Raw genomic sequence first — 24352 nt, forward strand, 5'->3', positions numbered from 1 at the left:
GCAGCTGCCTTAGTTGCAGGTTTTTTTTTTTTATCATCTTTCCTTTGTTGCAGTCCTCTCTTGCTTTACACTGTAGAGCATAATGTAGGCCGTCAACAGGCAAGTCTCCTTTACTACTGGAGATGAACAAAGGGGAAGGAACATCACATGCCTGTATTGTAATTGTAACGATGGTATCAGGGACAAAGGGATCACATCTGCACTGGAGTCGAAGAGCACAAAGTCAACATGGCATGCTTTCATTCATGTCTTAAGAACTCATAGATGAAAAATTATCGTTGTGAATATAACCTACTTCGGTTCTTTTTTCAGTAGGTCCTGCAAAACGGAAGCTGCAATATTCTAAAAGTACTAGGAAAAGAAATGAAAGCATTGATAGTTTGCTGAATAGTCAAACATTAGAGCAGAGAGAAAAGATGGCCGAATAAAGGTTTCTGGCTACCTCGTAAGATGTGTGTAAAGAAACTGCTGTTTAATATGGGCAAGTGTGGATATACATATTCAGGAGCAGGAGTCTAGGCCATACGTAGGGAATAAAGTTCCTTAAGAAACATGATATCAAGAATAAAACATTAAAATTGAGGAATCATTTTATTTATTTGTTTATTTTTAATACCAGCGAGTATAAAACAGTATCTAGGTACAGGGAGTCTCTAGTCCATAGTTATGATATTGCTGCATTTATTTTTATCATGGTTAAATACTGTAGGCAGTCTGTGGAGCAATAGCTTTAAAATAATGTGTTACAGGTACACTGTACCCAAGACTTTGATAATGGAAATGTCTATCCAGAAGACAAAAATCTAATAGCTGGAAGTCGAAGCTAGACAAATTAAGAGTAAAATAAATAATCTTAGAGAAATGCCTTCTCTTTTAACAGATACTTAATGTGAATTATGAAAGTTGATAAGAAATTCTTCATCATCATAATAAATAAAAGTTTCAGATTTTGAGAGGTTAGAAATTGTCATCTATAATTCTGGTAGATAGCAGCTGTCAGCTTCTGCTTATAAATAGTATCGAGTGCTCTCGTGTTTGTGAGGACAGGAGAAATCTGTAGCCAAAAAAATGAAAATTGTAAGGGAGAAGCTGTAGAATTGGCTCTGAAGTCATGATTTAAAACTTAAATAGTATACTTCCTGAAATTCATTTACTGAGCTATATTAAAGGAGCTGCACAGATTTTGTTAAATTTTTTCAGTTTTTATTTACGAGTAACAGACCTTTTTCAAATTCTAAGCATTCTAAAGACTGATATCCCTTAATATTAGATTATTTAAGTGATTTATTTAGCTTATTCCCATTCAATATTAATTGTATTTTGTTGATTTGATAGCTGCATTATATCCTTCTAGTTTTGTGTAATCTTGTTAACAACATCATTACTTTGGTGCCTTATTTTTTCTTCTTTAATGTGATTGATTCATTACTAAATCTCATTTCGTTTAGTAAATGACTTTGGAGCTATTGAAAGTGTATGAATAGCTGTGTACCATCTTGTCAGTATTAATGTAGCTTTCCTTATTGGGCTTTTGTTAGCTGCTTTTTATGTGACTGGCTCACTTGGTTAGCAGAAGATACTTGACTTTGATTTGTTTTTCCTTCTTCTGTTTTTTACAATAATCTCTTCTTGAATAACTGTATAGCTGAAGCTGGGCCTAAAAGTGCCTTAATATTTCCTCTTTTGTGCAGCAGCAGAAGTACTTGCTTTGTGCATCTGCTGTATAGTGATTCAGTTGTGCCTCCGCTGAATCATGATTAATTTTTAACATGTGAACATTTTAGTGAAATTACCACTCTACAGATGATACTTAGATCAGGATTTCCTTTTTGTCAAACAGTCTGATAGAGATGGAAGGCGGATAAAAGTGATCTGTTTAGATTTAATCCTGATAAGACATGCAGTGTTTTCATGCGGGTGAAATCTTGTAGTGAAATTTGTGCTGTATGTCTGTGTAGTTTTTATTAGTGGAGAGCATGCCAGGTTCGTAGCTTGCCAGTTACAGTTTGTAGTCATCTTAGGTTCTTTTGCTGGTCCTGGGATCTTCTGTATTGTCATACACGTATATTTGGGGTTTTTTTTCCATTTTGTGTACATCATTAATCAAGAAGATGGCCATTAATACACATTTTTACTACTATTATTTACAATTTTGTTTTCTTAAATGTAGATTATAGCAGAATACACTACTGTAGCATGAATTTATGACATAGCTCTTCATGTGATGAGCACCCAATATGAAAACATATGTTAGTGTATTTTGGATACCTGGTTATTTCAAATTTCCATCAAGTTACTGCCTTCTCACTGATACCTCATTCTCCCATGCATGAAGGAGCTTGGGGTACATTGTGATTATTTCTCAGTGTATTTTGGAAGTGTTCATCTGTTCTGGACAGATGGGAGAAGTGTGGAAAGAAGAAGAGGAGGACTGTCCACTTCTGAAAGATTTCATTACTGAATGGGTGAGCTGTAAGCTCAGAGGATACTGGGTTTTGGTCTTAGCTTGCTTTCGGCTGTGCTTCCTAGTCTGGTTGAAAGTACCATTTAACTGAGGTGAGAAAGCAAGTGTGGGTGGGTGGTTTGAAGCTCAGTTAACATCTAGGCTAAAGGTCTCTGGATCTGCAATATCATGACTTAAAGCTTCCGATGAGATGTAATATATTGTTGGGTGGTGGTTTGGTTTGGTGGGACAGGCAGTAATTAGTGTCCTTGTTCTGTGATCTGAAATGGGTGTGCATTTGTTTGAATTGTATTTCAGAATATTAGCTGTAGTGCTGTAAAAGCTGAAATAGTGTTTTATACTGGTAATCAGACAGTTTACTTGTGTTTGTCACTGGGTTGAGAGAAACTAGCTTGCTCCTGCTGTTTATTCCAGTCCTTCAACTTCTAATGGCCAGAAGCACTGCAGTATTTTCATGAGACTGTCAGTTTTCAAATTGATTAGATATTCATAAATGGTCTATGACATGTTTGATCAATTGGCCAAAAGGTGAAGCTGTTCAACCCATCTTGCATATTGGTGATGCCACCAGCTGTGACAGACATTAGAAAAAAAAGAAAGAGAAGATGGAGCAGATGGCCAAAGTTTCATCAATATTTTTCTGCACTGGAGATTCTTTTATAGCAAAGAAGAACCTTGATTAAAACAAATCTGACTTGTCTGGGCTTTTCAGTCTGCTTGCTGTGTTGTTGCATTGAATACTACCAAGTTACAGTTTTCAAATGTGTTCCATCACAATGATGTGTAGTTTTGCGTAATAGGTTGGTGCTTTGGAACCTTGTGAATCGTTCATATGCTTTTGTGCAGGTTTGTAGTTTATTATTGGATGCTTACTGGAATGTGTTAGAATATTAATGTCTAATTTAAATGCATGTTTTAATATTAATATCTGTGTTACAAAACTGAGACTCTGCAGTTTAGATCAGCTCTTATGTTGCACATTTGTAGAATCACTGTTGCATATTGTTGCTCGCCTTTTTTTAGGTGAATAATAGAAGTCATCATCACAGTTTTCAAAAGTTAATCATAAAAAGGACTGTACATATTTTAAAAGTTATTTATTGTATGTCTGCAGGACAGCTGTTGGTTTGTGGATTTTTTAGGCTTTTCACCAATATGCTGTATTAAACAGCTGAACCATTTTTAGCTATATAGAAGATAACACATGGCTGAAAATCTGAGGGGGAATGGCAATAAGTATTACATTTGTGTCTTACGAACAGCTGTACATTCATTTTCTTTCCAAACATCAACAAAGGAAACTTATACTTCATATGCCATGGTTTTGGTTCTGTGGAATTGAAGAAGTGGTTGCTTTTGGATTCTGCTAATATAAGGAAATCCTACATCATCAGGGTCAGTGCTGCAATTGTTTTTAAACAGGTACTTAATCCATTTATGCCCCTTTAAAATCAAACATAGTAGGGGCTAGATCCTAAGACATATTAGCAATTGACATTTCTTAGTAAGGTTAAGGTAAAACTCTTGCCTGCAGTGTGGTAGGAAGGGGAAGGAGAAAGAAATGGGGCAGCTACGTGTTAGCTACCATGTCATGTAAAGGGAACATGGATGTTACACAAGGCGATAGAAAGGGGAAGATCCATGTTAACCTTTTAAGTGCTTTTCCTTTCCTCTTCGCACAGCAGATTTTGTGCCTGAGGTTAAAACTAGCACAGTTACCCTGACAAATGCAGATGGATTGTTTTGAGATTGTGTTGTAGATTTATTCCCAGGCTGTTTTACCAGAGGTATGTAACATGGTTGAGAATGGAAAAAAATCTCCCTCTTTATGATGATTGTGGAACCTGCACTAACTATAGTTCCGTCATGGCTGTTACCATAATGATGGTTTCATTAGCAGTGTGTACGTTTGAGAATCTTGAACTACTAGTAAATTTAAATCTGTCATGGCTGGGCAAAGCTGCAGGCACTTACTTTAGTGGAGGTCTGAACTTAGATATAGATTTTCTGTACTGGGGTTGGCTACAGATAATTACTTCTTTGGTGGTGAAAATAATGAGCAACATTACAGGAAATCTACAGGGAGTTCATACTATAACAACTTTGATGTTATATATGATAGATCAGAACATTGCTGAAAACTAAACAGATCTTGCTTGCTTACATACGCATGCAACACTACCTGCACTATGCTAGCCACTGGACTCTAATGGACATGATATGACAACTGAAAAAATGAGAGAACAAAAGGTTTTAAAGGAAAAAAACTCAGGTTTAGTGTTCTGAAGAAAAGGATCAAATACCTCTGCCTTAATTGCAGGTTCAAGAGCCTGTAATTTACATCCTTAGAGATATGCCCTTGATCATTTTTGATTTTGGAGGATCTGAGGTGTCATTCTTATGTTTATAGATAGGGAAAACATAAATAAATCCAAAAATTCCTTTACAGGTCACTTTTAAATATCTACCAGGTAGAATTGCTGTTTGAGAAGATGCTCACAGTTTGTGTTTGATGTGCATTTACAGTGTCCATATATGGGATTTGGTTTTATGATAAAGAAGAATGCCAAAGAATTGCAGAGCTCATGAAAAAGTAAGTGATGGGTCAACAAGACTTTTTGTGCTTTTATTATGTATGTATTTCTGTACATACATGCACAGTATATTGCTGGGATGATTATATCTTTCTACTTTAAAGCTATATTTGTAGAATTTGTTGCAAATAAGGTTGTCACACCTGAATTTTGTATAAACAGAAATAAGTCACTATATTGCAATACTGTTCCATAATCTGCTGTGCAGCTTTCCAGCTACATCAGAGTGTAACACTTCATCTGATTTATTTCCTGATGACTCAGAGATCTGTTTTGAAGAATTGTATTCTTTGGGGGTTTAATATATTTTTTGTGTTTGGGGAGTTTTTTAATGTTGCTGTTACCTTTTTTTTGCTTATATCAATGTAAATGTGGGCTGTCATGAAGGCATACTCTAATAATACAGTTCTGTGAGGTTTATCCTGTTTCTGCATCATGGTTAAATTCCTGCTTCCTCATTTCTTAGCAATCTGTACAAAATTCACTTTGTTTTTGGAATATAAAGCAAGACTTTAATTAGCTTTGAATTCATTACTTTTATGTACATAACATTATTTTCTACATGTTATATAATCTTTAATTTTGCAGTCAAGTCGGAGATTAAAATTTCAAACAGAACTGTATTCTCAGCTGTATTTTAATCTAATGATATCATGGGTATTTTTTTCACTCTCACTGCTTTCTTTATGTGTCCAGGATAGACAGGGCTCATTCTTCTGCTCTACCCCCTCGTTGGCCTAATGATGGGCTCGTTTGCAATGATCCTTCTTTTATTACTATATTCTGCAGGTTTTTGTGTTTGTTTGGAGGAGAAAGGAGCTGAAGTCTTCTTACAGATTTTATCAATATATGCAATCTAAATTTTTTAGAGCTATAATATAGAGGATATGGTAAAGGGGCCCAATAGGAACAGGCAGAGATTGGATATACCGGTTGCCTGCACTATGTAGGGTTGAACATATCATCGTGTCACAGTTCTTTTAAGTGACAGGAGGAGCGATGATGTAGAGCCGGGTCTTTGTCATCCCAAGAAAAGCCATGGGAGGTGGATACAGTCAAGCTGACAGCATTGGGTACTAACAGAGTGCAATGTAAAGTCACTGTCAGACCTGTGAATCTGTCCTTTTCAAGTCATCTGTCCCAGTCTAACAGCTTCTCTAGCCAAAAGCATGCTGAGGAAGTGACATCAGCTTTGATTGCTAAAGTTACTAAGTGCCCAAAAGCCCAATTACGTACCCTGCAGTGCAAGTCCAAACAAGGTTCACATCCTCGCACATCTCAATCCATAGCAAAGTGCTTAGCTCTTCTACCACTATGTTTCAGATAGGATTTGTTATAAAATACTGGATGGGAAGGTAGTCATGTTTCCTCCAGATCACTTTTTAAAGTAATACCTGCTGCTTTTCATTTTGCAGTGACAAAACATTGTGAAACACAGACTGTGACAATGATGGGGGTTTGTTTAGGGGGTTTTTTTGTTTTTACTGTATATCCTACAGCAATAAAATGAGTCAGTTTTGACCGAAGAAATAATTGATGGGGATGAATTTACAAAAATAAGCAATGAACCATAGGAAACCCAGGTTTTTGACAGCTCATTTTAGTTAACTAGCTCAAGTTTCAGTTGGTGGTGATTAGGTACTCTCAAACTGGTAATTTACTACAATAAAAACTAGTTTTCAGAGGATTCCTGCAATTGTAAACCACGTGTAGTGGTTTATAATAGCAGTATTTGATATAGATAAAAAATACCCTGTCGCTCAGCCAATTGGCTGCGTGTTTTAATTCTCAGCATTGTACAATAATAATAAAACAGCTGGGGCAGGAAATTGGTCATTTGCTAGTAGTTAATGACTGATTTGTGTGTGTTTGCCATCCTCCACCACCAGCAGAACTGAATAACACTATAAATTCCCCGCTCTTTCTGGGTATAGAAATTAAGACTGAGTTATGGAAATTTTAGTCTATGGCCTACTGTATTCAAGATTGGAGAAAAAGAATCTCATGCCTGGTCAAATTATGGTTTAATATAGATCTTTTAATAGAGATTTTTTTACACATTTTAATGAAGATCAGGGGTAAAAATAGTTTTTATTCATAAAGTAGTTGTGGTTAAACTCTTTATATTTTATCTGGTTTTTGTCTTGTATATTCTCCTCTTACCTCCAACTTTCAGCCTAACTCAACAGGAACAATTCAAAGCAAAGCAGGGCATGGGCACAGGAGTATCCCCAATGATTATGAATTCTGCTAATAACAAAGAAGTGGATATCTTACGGATGCTTACCAAGGCCAAAGATGAGTATACCAAGGTGAGATTTGCTGTCTATGAAAGAGGACATTTCTTTTTGGCGATACTGTGATGCCAACTTACTCACATTAAATTTTAAAACATAAAAGGTTTGGGTTTGTTTTCATATAGTTTTACTCAAAGTGAAATTGATTTTAACAGTGTGCTCTCTCATTTTGTATAGAATTGGCTGGTAGAAAAGTTTTGTCACAATTTGCTAAAGATTCAAGAGAAATGAATGCTGTCAATAAAAACCTCTGAAAGGAGAACATGTATGTGGTTGGTTATTTGTTGAATGCTAGAGGGTAAGATGAAGTATAAATCAGCTTTCATTTTGACCCTTGGAGTTCCTATGCTTGTTGCTTATTGAGTAGTACCTAGAAGTTTTGTCCTTTTTCTGGCTGAAGTACTCAAACCTGCTAGCAGTTTCTGTAGTTTGTACAAATAGCTTCCTTCAGAGAAGACCTTTAACAGTGAAGTTACTGCTTTTAATTGTGGTTGTTAGCTACTTTCAAATACTAATAGAAGGCAATTAAAAGGTTGAAATGTAGTATAATTTCAGCCCGTGTGCTGCTTTGGTCTTCTGAGGCTTCTAAATAAAGAAGTAACTAATGGACTAATAATGTTCTCTATTATTGAGCAATCAAAAACATTTTACTTTGGGGAATAAAAATTAGGAATTTTAACTGTTCGTATATATGCTGCAAATTGTTACAGAGCCTGCAGGTTCCTACTGCTGTTTCCTGTATTTCATATGTTTTGTCATGCAATAATAAAGCTCATAAGTGTTATTGAATCTAGAAGTATATCTTAAACATAGCAATTTCAAGAGAGGAAAAGTTGTTTTTCTGAAATGCAGCAACTAATAACATCCTCAGAAAGATAATAGTAAACTACTTGAGTTACGGTGAAATGTAGCCCTTTTTATTGTAGAATAGCTTCTTTTGAAGCTTAAGACCTTTGTATTTTCTGTAATGGGGATTTAATATAGTGTAGTGCATATTTTTTAAAGAGCATAACTAACTTTGAGGGGTATATCTTATTCCTAAATTAAGTTACACATTTAAAGGTTACATGTAAAATAAAATACATAGCCTCCCCCCTCCTTCTTTTATTAATGGAGCTTTAAGTTCCTAAACCACTAAAATATTTTTTGAAAAATGTCCTTCTTATACACTTGCCTTCTTTTGATCTCTGGTAAGAAGAAGTGGTATTAGCTGGCCTCATAATGATTGACAGCTGGGGAGATAAATTGCTGAGAGCTGCTAGAGTACAGAACGAAGCATGACTAAATGTGTTTCTCTTTAACCATTGTGCCTTTTCTTGTCCTACAAGACAAGGTCTAGTTTTAGATCTGTGCTGTACACTTCTTCTACAGCATCTACCCATTTACTACACCAACTTTGATGTACTAAGGGTCAGATTAGGTAGGCATCCTTTGTCTGGTTGATGTGGCAAAAATAACTGAAGCTTGCTTCTTCATTACTAAGGACACACAATGATTTTATAAGAACATCATTTCTGGTAGCGAGCAAGCATGGCTTCTGGACTTCTATTTCTGTTTTTGACTGTTTCTTTCACTTTTTTGTCTTTTAGCAAAATATTCCAATGGTACTGCCCTGCCCAAAGAGGAATATAGTTTCTAAGTTTTCGGGTGCCTTAGCTTTTGATTTGTTAACTGTGTGAAAGGCTTGATCGTAGGATCCCCAAGGCCTAGTTTTCCTGAGGGCAGTTTGCCATGCTCAGCCTTGATGATGCAGAGACTACACTGCTATTCTTAAACAGTTTGAATTGGTTCTGTATGTCTCACTTAATCAGGGCTCTGACTGGAAATCTTTACTACTGCTCTTTGGCACAGTCCTTGTCCTCCTTAGTTCCTCTCTTCTGCTAAGCACCTTGTACGCCTTCATATCATGTTCATTAATGTCATCTTGTGGCTGCTTTAGGAAGAAATCCACAGTTTCCAGGGCTTTTTAGCTCTGCACTCAAGCTCTGACAACTTCAAAGTCCTCTTCATCCCTTTCGGCATAGACATCTAAATACAAAAGCTCTTCCAAGTTCCATCAGATCTTGGCTGACCTTTTTTCCTTGTATCAGACGTTCTAGCGTCAACTCCTTGTACTTGACAGGTCTTCGCAGTTCACATGTCTCAATGTCAGGTTTTTGCTACAGACCATGAGATTGGGATGTGACATGGTATTTGCTTCAGGAGAACTGCAATACTGAGGTACCGTGCTTATCCATTGTCTGTTTACTTTGAAAATGTCCTGGTCAGCTTGAGCTTCATATTCTACATGTAGACTATGAAATCTCACAACATGGAGCAGTTGTTTGCCTCCAGTGTCTCTGACCATACCAAACATGCCTAAAACATCCTCAGTGATGGTCTTGTTCTTTTTGTTTGACATTTACCACGTCTTCTTTTTTTTTTCCCCCCAGTGTTTCTTAGCCTTTTTTTGACTTGATCTTAGAACCTTTTGATTTCTTATGAATCTTTTGTAGGAACATAGCTTTGAACAAGACACATGACTAAAGGACAGACCAGTGAACCAAGTTGGAGTAATCATCGAGTGTAGTAGCTGATGAGTACTCTTCTGGTTCTATCACTAAAGAGCATGGTGACATTTCTTTCATGCTGTTTTTTGCTCTTGGTGATGGCATATGATGTCTTCTTTACCTGTCCACTTGACAGTTGCTTAAAATGTCATGTTGTTGCTCTGAACTTACTCATCAGCAAGGCCATGCTCTCCATCTGCCAAAATGACTTTATATTCTGAGCTTCTGAAATCATCACAGGCTTTTTTTTTTTTTCTCTTCAGCATACTTCTCTGTATTTGACACCAGCTTACTAGGCAAGTTATCAAATCATGGGAATGGTACCAAATCAGTTCAATGTCATTCTCTATAGGCCTTTTTGTATACTGCTGTTCATTCTGCTGAGGAATTTGGTCTGAAAAATGCTCATATAGTGAGAAACTCCACTGTTTCTCACCTCATTTTTATATGCTTAGTTCTGTGCTCATGCAGAGTATGACAGTAAAAGCTAAGGTACTCACAGGTTCTGAAGAATTCAGCCTATTAAAATACCCTGGGGAAATAAGGGTATTATTTAAATTCTGGAGAACCCATTGTGAGGTATACAAGAGTATGTTATTCATTGTGATAAAGAAAAAGTTTAAATGCATGCTTATATGATTTTAGCCCCAAAAGTTATGCTGAAAAATAGCAGTAAGAAGAAGGTATATTGAAGAAACGGCAGCATCATTAGAAAGAGAACAGTTTGGGAGAAGAAAAGCTATTTAATTTTACTGAAGTGCGGTTTTGGTCTATGTAGGATCTGTCCAGTCTAAAACAGAAAATTATCTTCACTTTTTGTAGTATAGATCGAATAGGGCCACAGGAAGCACTTATTTGGACTATGAAGAAAACTTTCATCATATAGTTTCAAATATACTAGGTAAGAGGCTTAACTGTAATTAAGTGAATGAGACACAACATACGTCACCAGTCAGAAACTGGGTGGGAAAATGAGTTAAGAATAATTCAGTCCTTTTGTCCTAGCATATTTAATTTTTTAAAAAATTGGTGAGGTTGCAGAAGGCTCCATACTAGGACATTGTTGAGAGTCCATACGAACTGCCTGGAAATGATAAGAAAATAAAGCTTGTAGGAAAGAACAACAGCAACAAAGAAGTTACTCAAATTCAAGGATAACAACGTGTAAGCTAAGAAGAACCTAAGAAAACAATTTGTTTGAGCAGTACATTGACAAATTTAACTCAGAGCTAATAAATGGAAAGGAAACTTTTCCTTAGTGTAAAAGCCTTAATAGTTACGTTAGTGTTGTAGGCTTGTTTTCTGCACTGTTTCTTCATAGCTTCTTTCTGTTACGATTTTTCATAACAATCCATTCATAACCATTTTAAATATTAACGGCTTAGCAAAACTGAAACTTCAGTTAAGTGTAGGTTTCTTTCGAGTGCTTCCAGTAATCAGGCTTTGAATCATAGATGAGGGAAGTAAGCATGGACTAGCTTTAAAGGAAAACGGTTTTGCTTGTCATGTATAAGTCTTTGGACTTAACTCTCTATTTAAATTTTGGGACATCTTTGGTCATCAGACTTGCTCTGCACTATGAGATGGGTAGCAAGGCTCTGGGTGAATGAGATACCACATTCTAGTAAAATTATTTCTTTAATTTTTCTTTTTTCCCAGAGAGGACAAAAAGTGTAGCTGAGTTTAAATATATTCACATGCTGAATGTGGCCTACTCAGATTAGCCATGAGGCACGTACTTGCTATATGATTTTATATGTAACTGAAATCCAGTTTTGCTGCGAAGCTCTGCATTTACTGGCAGCGTCAGTATGTTGTTCTTCCTGTTTTTTCCAATCTAGTGCTTGAGGAAGTTTCTCATTTTATGCAGCAGGGGTATAGCAGGAAAGAAGAGACTGGTGCTTGTTCGTCCTTGAAACTGAATAGCTAACCACCCTGTGGCATGATTGTGTGTGCATGCTTAAAAGTTATTTCTAAGAGCAACATTTGAACCAAAAATTGTCATACAATAGGAGAAAGCCAGGTACATGAGAGGAATTACACTTATACTGTGCAAGATCATGTTTTCAGAAACTCACTGCAGAAGGTCTTGACTGTCTGAACATCCACAAGGTGATTTTTCAGCAGAGACTCACAAAATTGACACTGGAAGGGATCTCAGGAGATAGTCTAGTCTAGCCTCCTCATTCACAGTAGTATCAGCTAAAGTGGGTTGCTCAGGGCCATGTTAAGTCAGGTTTTAAATATCTCCATGGACAGAGACTCCACAACCTCTCTGGGCTCCCCGTTCCAGTATTTAAACATCCTTAGAGTAAGCAATTTTTTCTTAAATTTAATCAAGACTTTGTATATTCTATTTTTTTTCTTTTGCCTCTTGTCTTCACTGGGGACCACTGAGAAGAGACTGTCTCGGTCATCTTCACTTCTTCCCATCAGGTATTTGTCCACATTGATGTTATACCTTGAGCCACCTTTTTTGGAGACTAAGCCCCTCCTTGCTTGACAGGTGCTTAAATCAACTTCATAGACTTTCAGTGAACACAGTCATGTGTGTGTGCATCTGGGAATCCCAGAACTAGATGTAGCACTGCACTGCTTAGTAGAGGGGTCTAAACAGTGGTCTCACCAGTGCTCAGCAGAGGTGAAGGACCACCTCCCTTGATCAGCTGGCAGTGCTCTGCCTAATGCAACCTAGGATGCTGTTGGCCTTCTTTTGCCACAGGGGCATGTTGCCAGTTCACGTTCAACTTAATTTCCACCCAGGTCTCTTCCTGCAAAGCTGCTCTTCAGTCAGTCAGCACCAATCTGTACTGCACGGGGTTATTCCTCAGTTTCCCTTTGTTGAACTTCATGTTTCTGTCAACCCATTTCTTCAGTCTGTCAAGGTCCCTCTGAATGGCAGTACAGCCATTTGGTCTATTAACTACACATCACTATTTTATATTGTCTGCAAGCCTGCTCTGCCTCATTATTCAGGTCATTAATGAAGACGTTAAACAGCATTGACCCCAATGTCAAACCCTATGGTACCCCACTAGCGAGTGACTGGCCTCCAGCTGGACTTCGTGCCAACAATATTTTGAGTCCAGCAGTTCGGACAGTTTTCTGTCCACCTCACTGTCCACTTACATAGTTTCATATCAACAGTTTGTCTTTGAGGATGTTATGGGAGACAGTGCCAAAAGCTTTGCAGAAGTGAAGATAAACAATATCCACTGCTCTCCCATCATCCACTGAGCCAGTCATCTAACTGTAAAAGGCTACTGGGTTGATCAAGCATGATCTTCCCTTTGTAAATCCATGCTGGCTAATCCAAATCACTTTCTTGTCCTTAGTATCTTTAGAAATGGCTTCCAGTAGGAAGCCATTTGTTTCATTGCCTTTCCAGGGACTGAGGTGAGGCAGACAGTCCTGAAGTTCCCCAAATCCCCTTTCTGGCTCTTCTTGAAGATAGTACTGATGTTTGTTTTCTTCCAGTCCTTGGGAACCTCCCTCAGTTGTTAATACCTTTCAAAACCATAGTGGCTTCACAATGACAGAGGCAGCTCTCTCAGCTCTTATGAGTGCATCCCACATGCTACCTAGCCTGATGCTCCTCTACCAAGGGTAAGTCTTCATCACTCCAGACTTTCTCACCAGTCTCAGATGCCTGGTATTCCTGAGGACAAATGTTGCAAAGAAGGCGCTGAGTACCTCCTAGAGCCCCTCAAGTCCCCTTGAGAAGTCAAGTTCTGTTTTGCTGAGCAGCCTGGAACAAGAGTGTCTTTGTTTACTATTGCAGTAGGTCAGAAATGGATTAAATGATCAGTTTTGTATATTTGAGGGGGGTGGGGTGTGTGTTTTCTCACCTAACATTTGCATCCTGAGGAGTTTGTCTCTGAAAGTTCTGGAAAGGACACCGACATTTTCATAATTGCACAGCAATGGCTTTGAAGTGTGTCCATATGGCAGTCTGTCCAGTCCACAGTTCTGTCCCAAGTAATGCACAAAACTGGGGTCTTTGGAGGAAAGCATGAGAAACCAAATCTGATCATTCCTTACCCAACCATTAGACCTGCAGCATAAAATTTAGATCCCATCAAATTCAGGTAATTGACTGTGAATATTGTTGTTAGATAGGATTAACTTCTTGTTAGGTAATTCTTTAAAAAATCTTTCCAGGTTCTTGGATTCAATTGTATCAAGTGACAATGACTTCCAATATATTATTTTCTACTGACAGTAGCATTCCTTGTATAACTAATGTTTTTTAGTTCCATTGATTATGTTCTTTCTTTCAGTACAATGAAAATAGGACCATCTTATTCTCCTTTTCCTATTCCATTTATTATTTCTCTTTCAGGCAGCATTTTCGGTGCATTTCTTCTGAATTAAATCATGCCTTTCCATGTCCCTGATCGCTTTTAGTCATCTGTCTCTGCTCATGTTTTTATAAATATTTTTATTAATCCTGTCATATTTAATAAGAAAACATACTGATTCTAAAAACTGATTAAACCTTTAATTATTTTTCTTTGTGGGTATATGCATCCTCCAGGTTCCCACAATGTAGAACATTTATGTAAAAGAGTTTGAGTTATAATTCCAATTTTTAACAAAACGCATTGAAAATGTTCTTTATGGCCATATTAATCCTTCATGTATTTGAGCTACTACTAGCTGTCTGCTAATGCAGGAAAAGCATGTCTGTTGCTTGGTTTCTAAGGTGCTTTCTAAAAATTATTTTATGTTTTCTTAAAGTGTGGGAAAAGCAGAAGATAAGAAAGAGAACTGAGATTTAAATGAGAAGGAAACCTCGTACTTGGGAAGTCTTGGAATCAAGTGTTTATTTTTACATGTGCTTTGTGGGTTTAGAAAATTAGGTTGCAGTTGTAGTTCTTTCAATAGCATAATATTTCATAATCAGTGCTGCAACTAGTATTTTTGGTTACTGAATACATGGCTATGTCTGTATTTTACTATACTGGAGAACTCAGGGAAAAGATGCTGTCACACTTACTAAAAAGCACTTCTTTTCTGTTGCAGTGTAAGACCTGCTCAGAGCCAAAACAAATAACCAGTTCCTCTGCAATCTATAACAACCCCAACCTGATCAAACCAATTCCAGTGAAGCCTAGTGAAAATCAGCAGCAACGAGCATCTCAGCAAAGCAAGGTAAAATGTTTTGTGTGTTTTCTGACCAGTGCTGCTGTAATCGAGTAACCATGTAGGGATATTTATTGAAGTTGGAAGGTCAGTGCAAGAATTTGAGGTGGAACCACTGTAAGGAATTATGTTAATGCAAAACTCGTCTGTTTTATAAAAAGCTTCGCAACCCCCACTACATGATGTGGAAGCATGTAAGTCACAAGCATGCTGTCCTGATGCAACAAAGAAATACTAGTCTTTCAAATTTCAGATGCTACTTTGATTGCAAGCTGGTCTAGTCAATTGCTGCACCACAGTTTTTATGTTTTTCTTTTTTTAGGTTAATTCAGTTAATCTAAATAAAGAGAAGTCTCTTGATAAATCTTCAAGCTCAGTCACACTGCAACATCCTAAAAGCTGAATTCAGCTGTGACAGGGAGATGCGCAAGAAGTGGCCCTACTTTGTGCATGGGAGACTTCTGTTTCTTACTAATATTGTACTGGTGGCTGAAAGAGAAGATGCTCTTTCATGGTGTTTGAAGTGAAGCCACTTCTATCTCTCAGATTCACTGATATTCTCCCACATTAGCAGCTTGGCAACTGTTGTCTTGCCCTTCCTATGTGACAAAACTATTAAAAATCCTCTTGGGAGAAAAGAGCATATCGGTTTTCTCAGCTTTTCCTTGAATACTGCTGGCTAAATGTTGTCACCACTTAGTGTAACTTATGCATGAGGGAACTATGTTTACTTTTTTCCCTTGTCCCCTCACAGAATGTGGATCCTGAACCACAGCACTTGTCTTTGACAGCACTGTTTGGAAAACAAGAAAAGACAGATGTCTCAGAACCGCTTAATAAGCAGCATCAAGAGAATCTTCCTGTTAGGCAGGGTGTGGTACGTTCACTGTCCTATGAAGAACCTAGCAGGCATTCACCCTCTGCAGAGAAACAGCTTTGCCCTGCCATTCAGAAGCTTATGGTGCGTGGGACAGACCTTCATCCACTTGCTGAGTTTCCTGAGAACCGACTTTGTGAAAATGGCAATATCCACCCTGTGGGTGAGACTTTCACAGGACTCTTCCAACCTGTGACTTCTCATGGTATTGCAGCATCTCATGTAGTTCAGGATACTGCTGGCACTCAGAGCTTATTGCAGAAATTACAAAGTCAGTCAGGGACAGTGACTAAAATGGACGCCAATGCAATAGGATCTGTGAACTCAACAGCTTCTGTGTTCAGTAGGACTCCTGCTCCTGTTGGAGCACCAGCAGGAACAGTAAATAATATGAGCCAGCCACCTTTGGTATATTTCAATGGTTCCCTACCAGGCCAGACTTTAGAATCTCAGACAGTTGGTAAAGAACAATCCAAACTTCCTAGGCAGCCACTTTCTCTCTCTGGCAATCAAGCAGCCAGTTCTGGGGTGATTTCACCTCAAGAGTTACTGAAAAAACTCCAAATAGTGCAACAAGAACAACAGTTGCATGTATCCAGCAGACCAACCTTGGCAGCTAAGTTTCCTGTCGTTACTCAGAATACCAATACATTGAAACCACTGGATTCTTGGATCGAAAAGGCACCGGGTGCAGAAAAACAGAGCGCGCTCTTCCAGGTAAATGGGAAACATCAACACTTAAAATAAATAATAAAAAAATCTAGCAATCTTTGAACTTGGTGTTTTGCAAGATTAGTCTTTGTTTCATTTTGACCAGTGTATTCTTGTTACTATTCTTACCACATGTTCCTGCACATCATTCATTTTGCAGCGGATGGTTTAACAACAGCAAGTAAGTTCTGATTTACTAAGCTGTGATATTGTAAATACTGATGGCTCCACGTCTTGCACATCAATAACGACCAAAAATACTGCAGTCTTGGGTTTTTTCAGAGGCACTAAGAAAAGTCACCTGGTTTTCAGTTGTCATACTTACTTTGAGGCTTCCCATATGGTTACTGAATTTTGAGTTTAATAATTTTTCTTACAAAATTAGTCATGGCTTCCTCTGTGCAGGTATGCATTCCTTTGTATGCCCTTTGCTAAAGGTGCTTAAAAGGTCACTTACTTTCTAACCAGCAGTTTTTTGAAGTTTTTTTTGTATCGGTGAATTAGCAAACTTGCACCATAACATGAGCTATTCATTAGCTATTCTTTTATTTGCTATGTAATATCGTTTGTTTTCTTGTTGGTTTTTTGGTTGGTTTTTTTTTTTTAAAAAAAGGCCTTGTTCCTGAATGCCTTCAAAAAAACCCCAAACCTTTAATTCTGGTGATTGTGACCCTACAAGTCAGAGTGGGGTCTTAAAAAATTCAGGAGATGTCAAGAGAATGTGTGTCTCATGAGTGCATTTTTCGGCTTTTTTCTTAAGAAAAGCATCATGTGCAATTACAAAATGTCCCATCCTGGATTAACTTCTGTCTTTGTTAACAACTTCATTTTCTGTTGGATCTTTCTCACCTGAATGTCTTTCAATGTGCTGTTCGAGGATGCATCTAAGTCTCTTTTAACTTACCTTATTGTGGACAGACTGTCCACAAGATTTGTGTTGTGCTGGAGTCTGACTTGTATTGGAGTCTAGAAGTTACCCAAATGAAAAAGCATTCACCTTTTCAGTGTAAAATTAAAAAGCTGCTTTTCTATTGCAACTTCTTAAAAACCTGAATGAAAGACTAGAGAATACTTCAGCATGCTCCAAGAATCCTCCTGATTCTAGAAAGTTATCCCATGTGAAGAAGCTGAAACAGTCATTTAACAATTAAGGGCCACATCTGTCACTAACACTGTGACATGTCAAGATTTCTAATTCCTTGAGAGAGGTCAGAGGAAGATTAATTTGCTATAGCAAATAGCTCTCATTATTTTTATTCTTTTAATTAAAGCAGCATGACTTTGAATAATCTGTGTGGAAGAGTTTTGAGGGGGATTAGTCACTGAAATTATTCAGGAGCAGTTGCTTACAGATGGTATTCTGACTTTCCAGTGGAGTGCTAATGAATTAAAAGAGTATCCAGAATCACAAAAATTTACTTCGGTTTTCACTGGGAATGGAGCTTGCCTGCTAGAAATGAAGGAAATTGTCTAATTCACTGGTACACGTACGAGTAGCATGGAGACATAAGACATTCCTTCTCTGAAGGTAAAAGTAAAATGAGGCAAGTGCCAGGCTGTACATTATAAGTCACTACACATAAATAAAAGATGGCAAATATGCTGATATATTTCCATATGAAAAATCCATATACATGTTGATATTGCTAATGACTTTATTTGTGTATACTTGAAAAAGACCATGATGCCAGCATTAGTTGAAGGACAGAATGGGAATTATTGAGGTCTGACATAATGCAATGTCAGTGATTTTACTGTTTAAGTACGACTAGAACAGTAGCTTGCGAGAAGAGTAAAATCTTCACTGGTACAAGTCTCATTCACTGTTATTATTGCTGCAAGTTTGCCTTAAAAAAAAATGCAGTTGAGGAGACTCTCAGTCTCACTTCACATGGCCGTGAGCAGACCAAGTAGGTTGAGACTGCCTATGAGTGGTTTCACAGAGCGGCATAGTCACAGCTGTTACCAAAACAGTATTAGATGCCGTTCTTCCGGCATATTTAGCAGCAGATTTAGTACACAGACTGAAAATGATAATGAAAGTATGAGTAATTATTGTTTCGGATACCTAAAGCTCTACAACCTGGAAGGAATGGCCTCTTTCACATGCAGCAGATTGCCAAAAAACAGAAAAAGGGGGGGAGGCTAAAAATGAAGGCATGAGTATGTATTCCTGTAGAATGCCATGATTTAGCCACATGAAATATGCCTACTTCTGCAAAAAATAAAAATATTGGAAGATAAAAATTTGAAACAACTTTTATAACCAACATTATTCTTTTCATAATATAATACTTGCTGTAGACCAGAGCTTTAAGTGACATGCCTGCAGACAGACATTCGAGTGAAATTGAATTGGCACAAATATATCTGCACATGCTCATGCAAAATTGATCAAAGCAGATTCTGACAACAAATGCAGCAAAAGGTTTGTTCTCTGTAATTATTTATCTTTTGGTATTGCCTCTTCTACTACATTTCAGTATACAGAAAAAGCAAATTCTGAAAAGTCTGACAGGAACGGAGAGATATCTGGACAGTGTCTGTTGTTGGAAACATTATTAAAGGAACACCCTAAATCCATCTAAAACAGCACTAAGAAAATGAAAGCAAGTCTTTTCCACAATTGACACATTACAAGTCCAAGTTTAAATTGGCTTCTCTGCATCTCCATATGGTGTAAGAACTGTGATCTCCCACATGGAAAGGAAGAGACCAGTTACCAAAAAAAAAAAAAAAAAAAGTGGAGAGAGAGAAAGAAAGAAGAATAAAAGCAAAAGCTGAAGAATAACACTCAGGAGCATTCAGTCTGGTCTGGTGCCAGCCCTATTCTGTGAAGTATTCCTTATGTGGACAGTGAGTAACGTGTGCTTAAGATGCAATAAAAAAGCATTAATCTGCAGTGGTCTTTTAAGCATATGCTTAGTGTTACGCATGAGTTATCCTGATTATAGATACATGCATGCTTAAGTGTTTATGTTAATCAGAATTATAGGTTTAGAACTGCTTACAATAACCTTGACACAAATTTATCTTTTCTTCAGAAGACCATTTATCTCGCAGCACATTTTTCTTATTTGGAGCATTTTCCATCAAGAATGTATTATTTGGTACAGGTTACATCTCCTGAATGTGTGCATGGTACCTAATATCTCTGGTGTGAGCATCACATCATTACCTTTCAATTGTCCTGACTGCAGTTTCAGCACGAGATTCTAAATATGCACAGGAAGAATGCAAATAAATACTTACAACTTGTTTTGAAAAGTAGTTTAAGATTCTGTACTTAAACATCAATTTAAAAAATCTGAATTAAATTTGAAAGACAAAGCAATGTTAGCACTGTAGCCAGCTTTATTTTAATAGTAATTGTCTTTAAAGTTCCTGAACCATTCTTAGATTAAATGTTCTCAGTTTTAAGTAATGCCACTAAAAACAGTTAGAGGCCCACAGCACCCACCCAGGTGCTCGTGTTCCAGAGGAGCACTTCATGCACGTGGGATTCTGCATGCGTAGGAAGCAACAGGGGGTGCCAGTTTGCATTACAGGAGATCCAATGCTTTCCTTAGTTCATGGTGTTATGTGAATTTGCCAGCTATCATGTCATCTTGCTGCCAGCAGCCACGCACAATACCAAATATGTATCTTAGTGAGCATTTATGCCTCTGAGAAGGAATTCTATATGCTGCAGTGATCATTTTGCACATTTTTTTATTGTTCTTTCTTCATTGCTGCACAACTGATGGTAGACTCCTACTCTGTTATTAGTGACTCAGAGATTTAAGTGTTGACCTGATAAAGCTGGAGATAATTCAGTAGAGGCTGGATGAACAAGTAACTCAGGTTAGATTCTGTGGGGAAGAAGTTGATGGAACAGCATTTTGGAAGAACTGTTATGTCTTGTGAGAAATTGCTCAAGGCTAAAAGATTGGCCCAAGGACTATTAAAGTCTCTACGGAGCATTTTAAATGCTTTCAGCAAAAGCATAGTGCTATAGGAATTGCACTAGTAATGCCAAGATCAGCATCCCATTTTTTGGTGGGTGTCAGCTCTCCCAGTGACTGAAGGTGACCTGAACCAAGTCTAAAATGAAAGTATGCCTGTAAGTTTTTAAAAAAGCATGTTGTTTATGTAAATTTGTTAAATGGCAGAAGCTTTGAGTATGAAGTGTTAGCAAAAAAGTGTATTTTAATGTTTGCATACAGAAACAAATGCTGTGCACTGAAAAAAATTATATATATATTTTCTATTCTTTTGACACAAGTATTTTAAGTTTTGCAGTAACCTGTAGATATTAGCTGTGTCACCAGAAGATGGCAATATTGCTTATTCCATATAGTTTCCATATGTTTGGCAAGTCCTACCAAAAAGCTGATTCCATGCAGAGAAAACAAGTAATTTTTCATATGTCTTTTAAACCACAACATGTATACGTGTTTGACAGTAGTAACTGTATATTATTAAGCGCACAGTTTATCTCAGGTTTTGTTTATTTGCCTTTGACTCTGGAGAGGAATGTCTTTTGATTTTGAAGGACATGTCATCTAGGTTTTGACATAGCCCGTGGTGGATTCAGCTATGTTAGTGGGACAGTTTATCTCCTCCAGCTGCTCGCCACCATCCCTTTGCTGGAGGTTCCTGCCCTTGGAGAGCAGTTTGTATATGCATTCTTTAAATCACATAAGGGAGAATCATCTGGTGCAAGCAAACCCTGCCAATTTTGCTTGAGATAAATTATAGAGAAGTTACTTCAGCTACATGGGTGAGTAGGGCAGAAGCATTGTGATAAGTGTCTGGAGGCAGTCAATCTTCCACAGGCAGGAGAACAATCTTCTTACAGGAGAAAATCTGTGCATAGTCTGAAGGTCTCACTCCACAGAGGGTTGTCACTTTGAACTTAGATTGGTTTTCTTCTAAAAAGAATGTTGTTTTTCAAGCATAGGTGCACAAACATATGCACTACCTTACTGTTTGAAGCAAACCTACAGCAAGTTAGGAATACCTTAACTCATTCAAGAGCTTGTAACACAGACCTGATGATTGCTGTTATGACTTATGTGTCATGGGGTAGGAAAAAGCTGTAGGTCAAGAGTTTTGTTTTTAAGTAGAACTCTTTATTTGAGAAACAGAAGCAATATTTGCCTAATGTGTTGTCGTGGTTTAAAATGTGAACTGAGATATTTTTGTATTGGGTGCATATTGCATGCTTTCTGATATCCATGAGTCTTCCCTGACCCCTGGTCTTTCTGCTTCCTTAAATTTTGTGTAAAACAGCATGAGATCTTAGTCCTCCTCATTTCATTCTATTTTTCTTTGTACGGTAGTCTGACTAACATTGTTCAGAAATGTCTTGGGTAGAACAATATAGGAGTAAGTCAAACTACCAAAATATGAATGTTCTTTAATATTAAACTGCGTTGTTTTGCATACCTGGGAGATAAACCTCAGTTTTATTTTGTTAATTTTAATTTTTCTTCAAAACTGAAATGTAACCCGGGACAGAGAGTGGAGTGGTTCAGTAGCCTTTCACCTTCATACGGTAGCAATAAATCATGCTCCAGTCCAAAAGAGAGGAGCTTTGGTGAGCTCCTATCAATTGCTTTTTATGTTCTGTTCTGTGAAAAAAAGATCGGGTACTTGAACAGCGAGAAGATTGCTGATTAGGATTAAGATTTATTACTATAATTACCTGGAGAGAGCTCTAATATCTGCAAACTGAGTGAATAAACTTCCCACTATGTTGTGTATTACATCTGATAGTATTTGCTAGTTCTGCATGTTTTACAGTTCCAAGATGCTTTGCAAAATTTAAAAGTAAAAATTCTTTGACACATATCTTTGCAGGTTGGCATGGGTATGATACTGAGGGAACTTGCAGAACTACTGCAGCATCAAGGTTTTGCTTCTCTTTGAGGGCCTTTTTGATTTTGTCAGCTGCATGTTGGTTAGGAGTCAGTTCTGACAGTGCTACTAGCTCACTGTGACTTTTTAGATAAATCACTTAATCTCTATTATTTTCCTTCCCCTTTCCTTAAGTAAAATAATAAGAAAAAAAATATACTTATATATATATTTATAAAGTAATTTGGAAGTTGTAATTAGAAAATACTTTCTGATATTAGATAGAAAGATTTGTCTTTAAAAGTGATATTTGCATGTAAGTATATACTCAAAGATTAAATTTAATGACTTACTGTCCCTATGTAGAAGACTTTACAGCTGCATTGTATAAGAGTGGTGATATTTGATAGTAGTCTGATTTTTGTAATAAAATGCTCTTGTCCTAAGATCATTTGCCTGTCAGACTTAATCACACTTGAATCCAATGCTTCAATCTCAAATTGGGTGGAAGCTGGTTTAATCTGTAAATAGATCATATAGGTGGTCCTGAGCTGGAGTTTCATGTAACTGAAGTCTCTGTACCTGTTGCCAATCAGTCTGCAGTTTTCATCATCTTTATTCCCGTAGAATAAAGTAGATGATAGGTTTAAATTGATGACTTTGTTTTTATATGGACAGGTAATCTCACCTCAACGCATTCCTGCCACTGTGACTCCTACTTTGTTGATGTCCCCCATGGTGTTCACTCAGTCCACATCTGCTCCACCAAAAGCAAATGAAAGTGGGCAGTTAGCAGCAGCAAACCAAGAACCTGCTGCTAGCTCAGCTAACCTTCTCCTGCCACTGCAAAACCCAGAGCCTTCTGTGGTCAACAGCAGCTCAATGACGAAGATGCAGCTGCAGGAAACACTTCTACACCTGATCCAGGTAAAGAGCCAAGAATTCTCCTTTGCTTAAAATCCTGGTACCCATTTTGATAAAAGCACCCTGTGATCAGTTGCATCTGTCTGTCTAGAGGTTAAATGAATAATTAAAATATATGCTTACGGCTGCGTGTGAAAGGAGCACTATGGCATAGATTGAGGATGTGATAGCCTCTCCTTGCACCCTGCTGTCTTAACTGCATTTTGATTAATGCATCTGATTTTGGGCTCAGGAAAGAAAAAATTTGATGGAAAAGAACAAAGGTGACTGAAAATTTTGTTAGGTGAACCTGTGAGCCAGAGAGAGCTCTATTATATTTTTAGCTAAGAATAAATAATGGGTGATTATCCTAGCTGCCAAATATTTCAGAGGTGCATGTTAGCAGTAAGAAGAATTCAGATGGGAAATGAAAATTGCAGGATGACTCTGAGCAACTTTAAAATATGGGTTAGATAACCTAAAAATATATTAGTTCAGTTAATTCAATGCAATTCTCTAGTTCAAATGCTAAAATTCCTTTTGCTGTAGTTTTCCAGGTTTAAATGTGACAAAACACTAACAATGTTATGTATGAGATGATTGTTTACTGCTCTGGGATGGTATGAGTGATTATGAATATTTTTTCCTTAACTTGGCACGTGATGAATATCTGAAGAGTAGAAGTTGAGGGGAGATTATATAACTAAAGACCTGCCTACAAAGCACAAGGAATTAAAGCACAGGTTTAAGGGTACAATTTGTAGGCAAAAACTATGTGCTTGTATGACTTTCGAATAAAAATAAAAGTCATTATTGGAATGTTGAAGTTACTTAAAATGCAATTTAAGTCATAGACTCAGAACGAAAACAGTATCTTTAGCAAATTAAAGGCTTTTCTTATTTTTCCCCTATATTTTTAGTTTGGGATTAAAAGATAAAATTATCGCCTTATCCTGTCTTTACACACTTGG

General features: G+C 37.3%; 1 protein-coding gene across 2 annotated transcripts in view; it reads left to right on the plus strand.

The window, feature by feature from the left end:
• Positions 1-24352, plus strand: part of DCP1B (decapping mRNA 1B) — a 46974-nt gene that overhangs the window by 20048 nt on the left and 2574 nt on the right. For both annotated transcript variants that reach the window (XM_030480606.1, XM_030480607.1), the window contains exons 4-8: positions 4991-5057; positions 7235-7370; positions 14930-15058; positions 15804-16643; positions 23157-23405. In XM_030480606.1, the coding sequence (XP_030336466.1) occupies positions 4991-5057; positions 7235-7370; positions 14930-15058; positions 15804-16643; positions 23157-23405 (1421 nt within the window). The remainder of the gene's footprint in view (positions 1-4990; positions 5058-7234; positions 7371-14929; positions 15059-15803; positions 16644-23156; positions 23406-24352) is intronic.

Source organism: Strigops habroptila, chromosome 3 (assembly GCF_004027225.2).
Source record: "Strigops habroptila isolate Jane chromosome 3, bStrHab1.2.pri, whole genome shotgun sequence".
Taxonomy (NCBI): Eukaryota; Metazoa; Chordata; class Aves; order Psittaciformes; family Psittacidae; genus Strigops; species Strigops habroptila.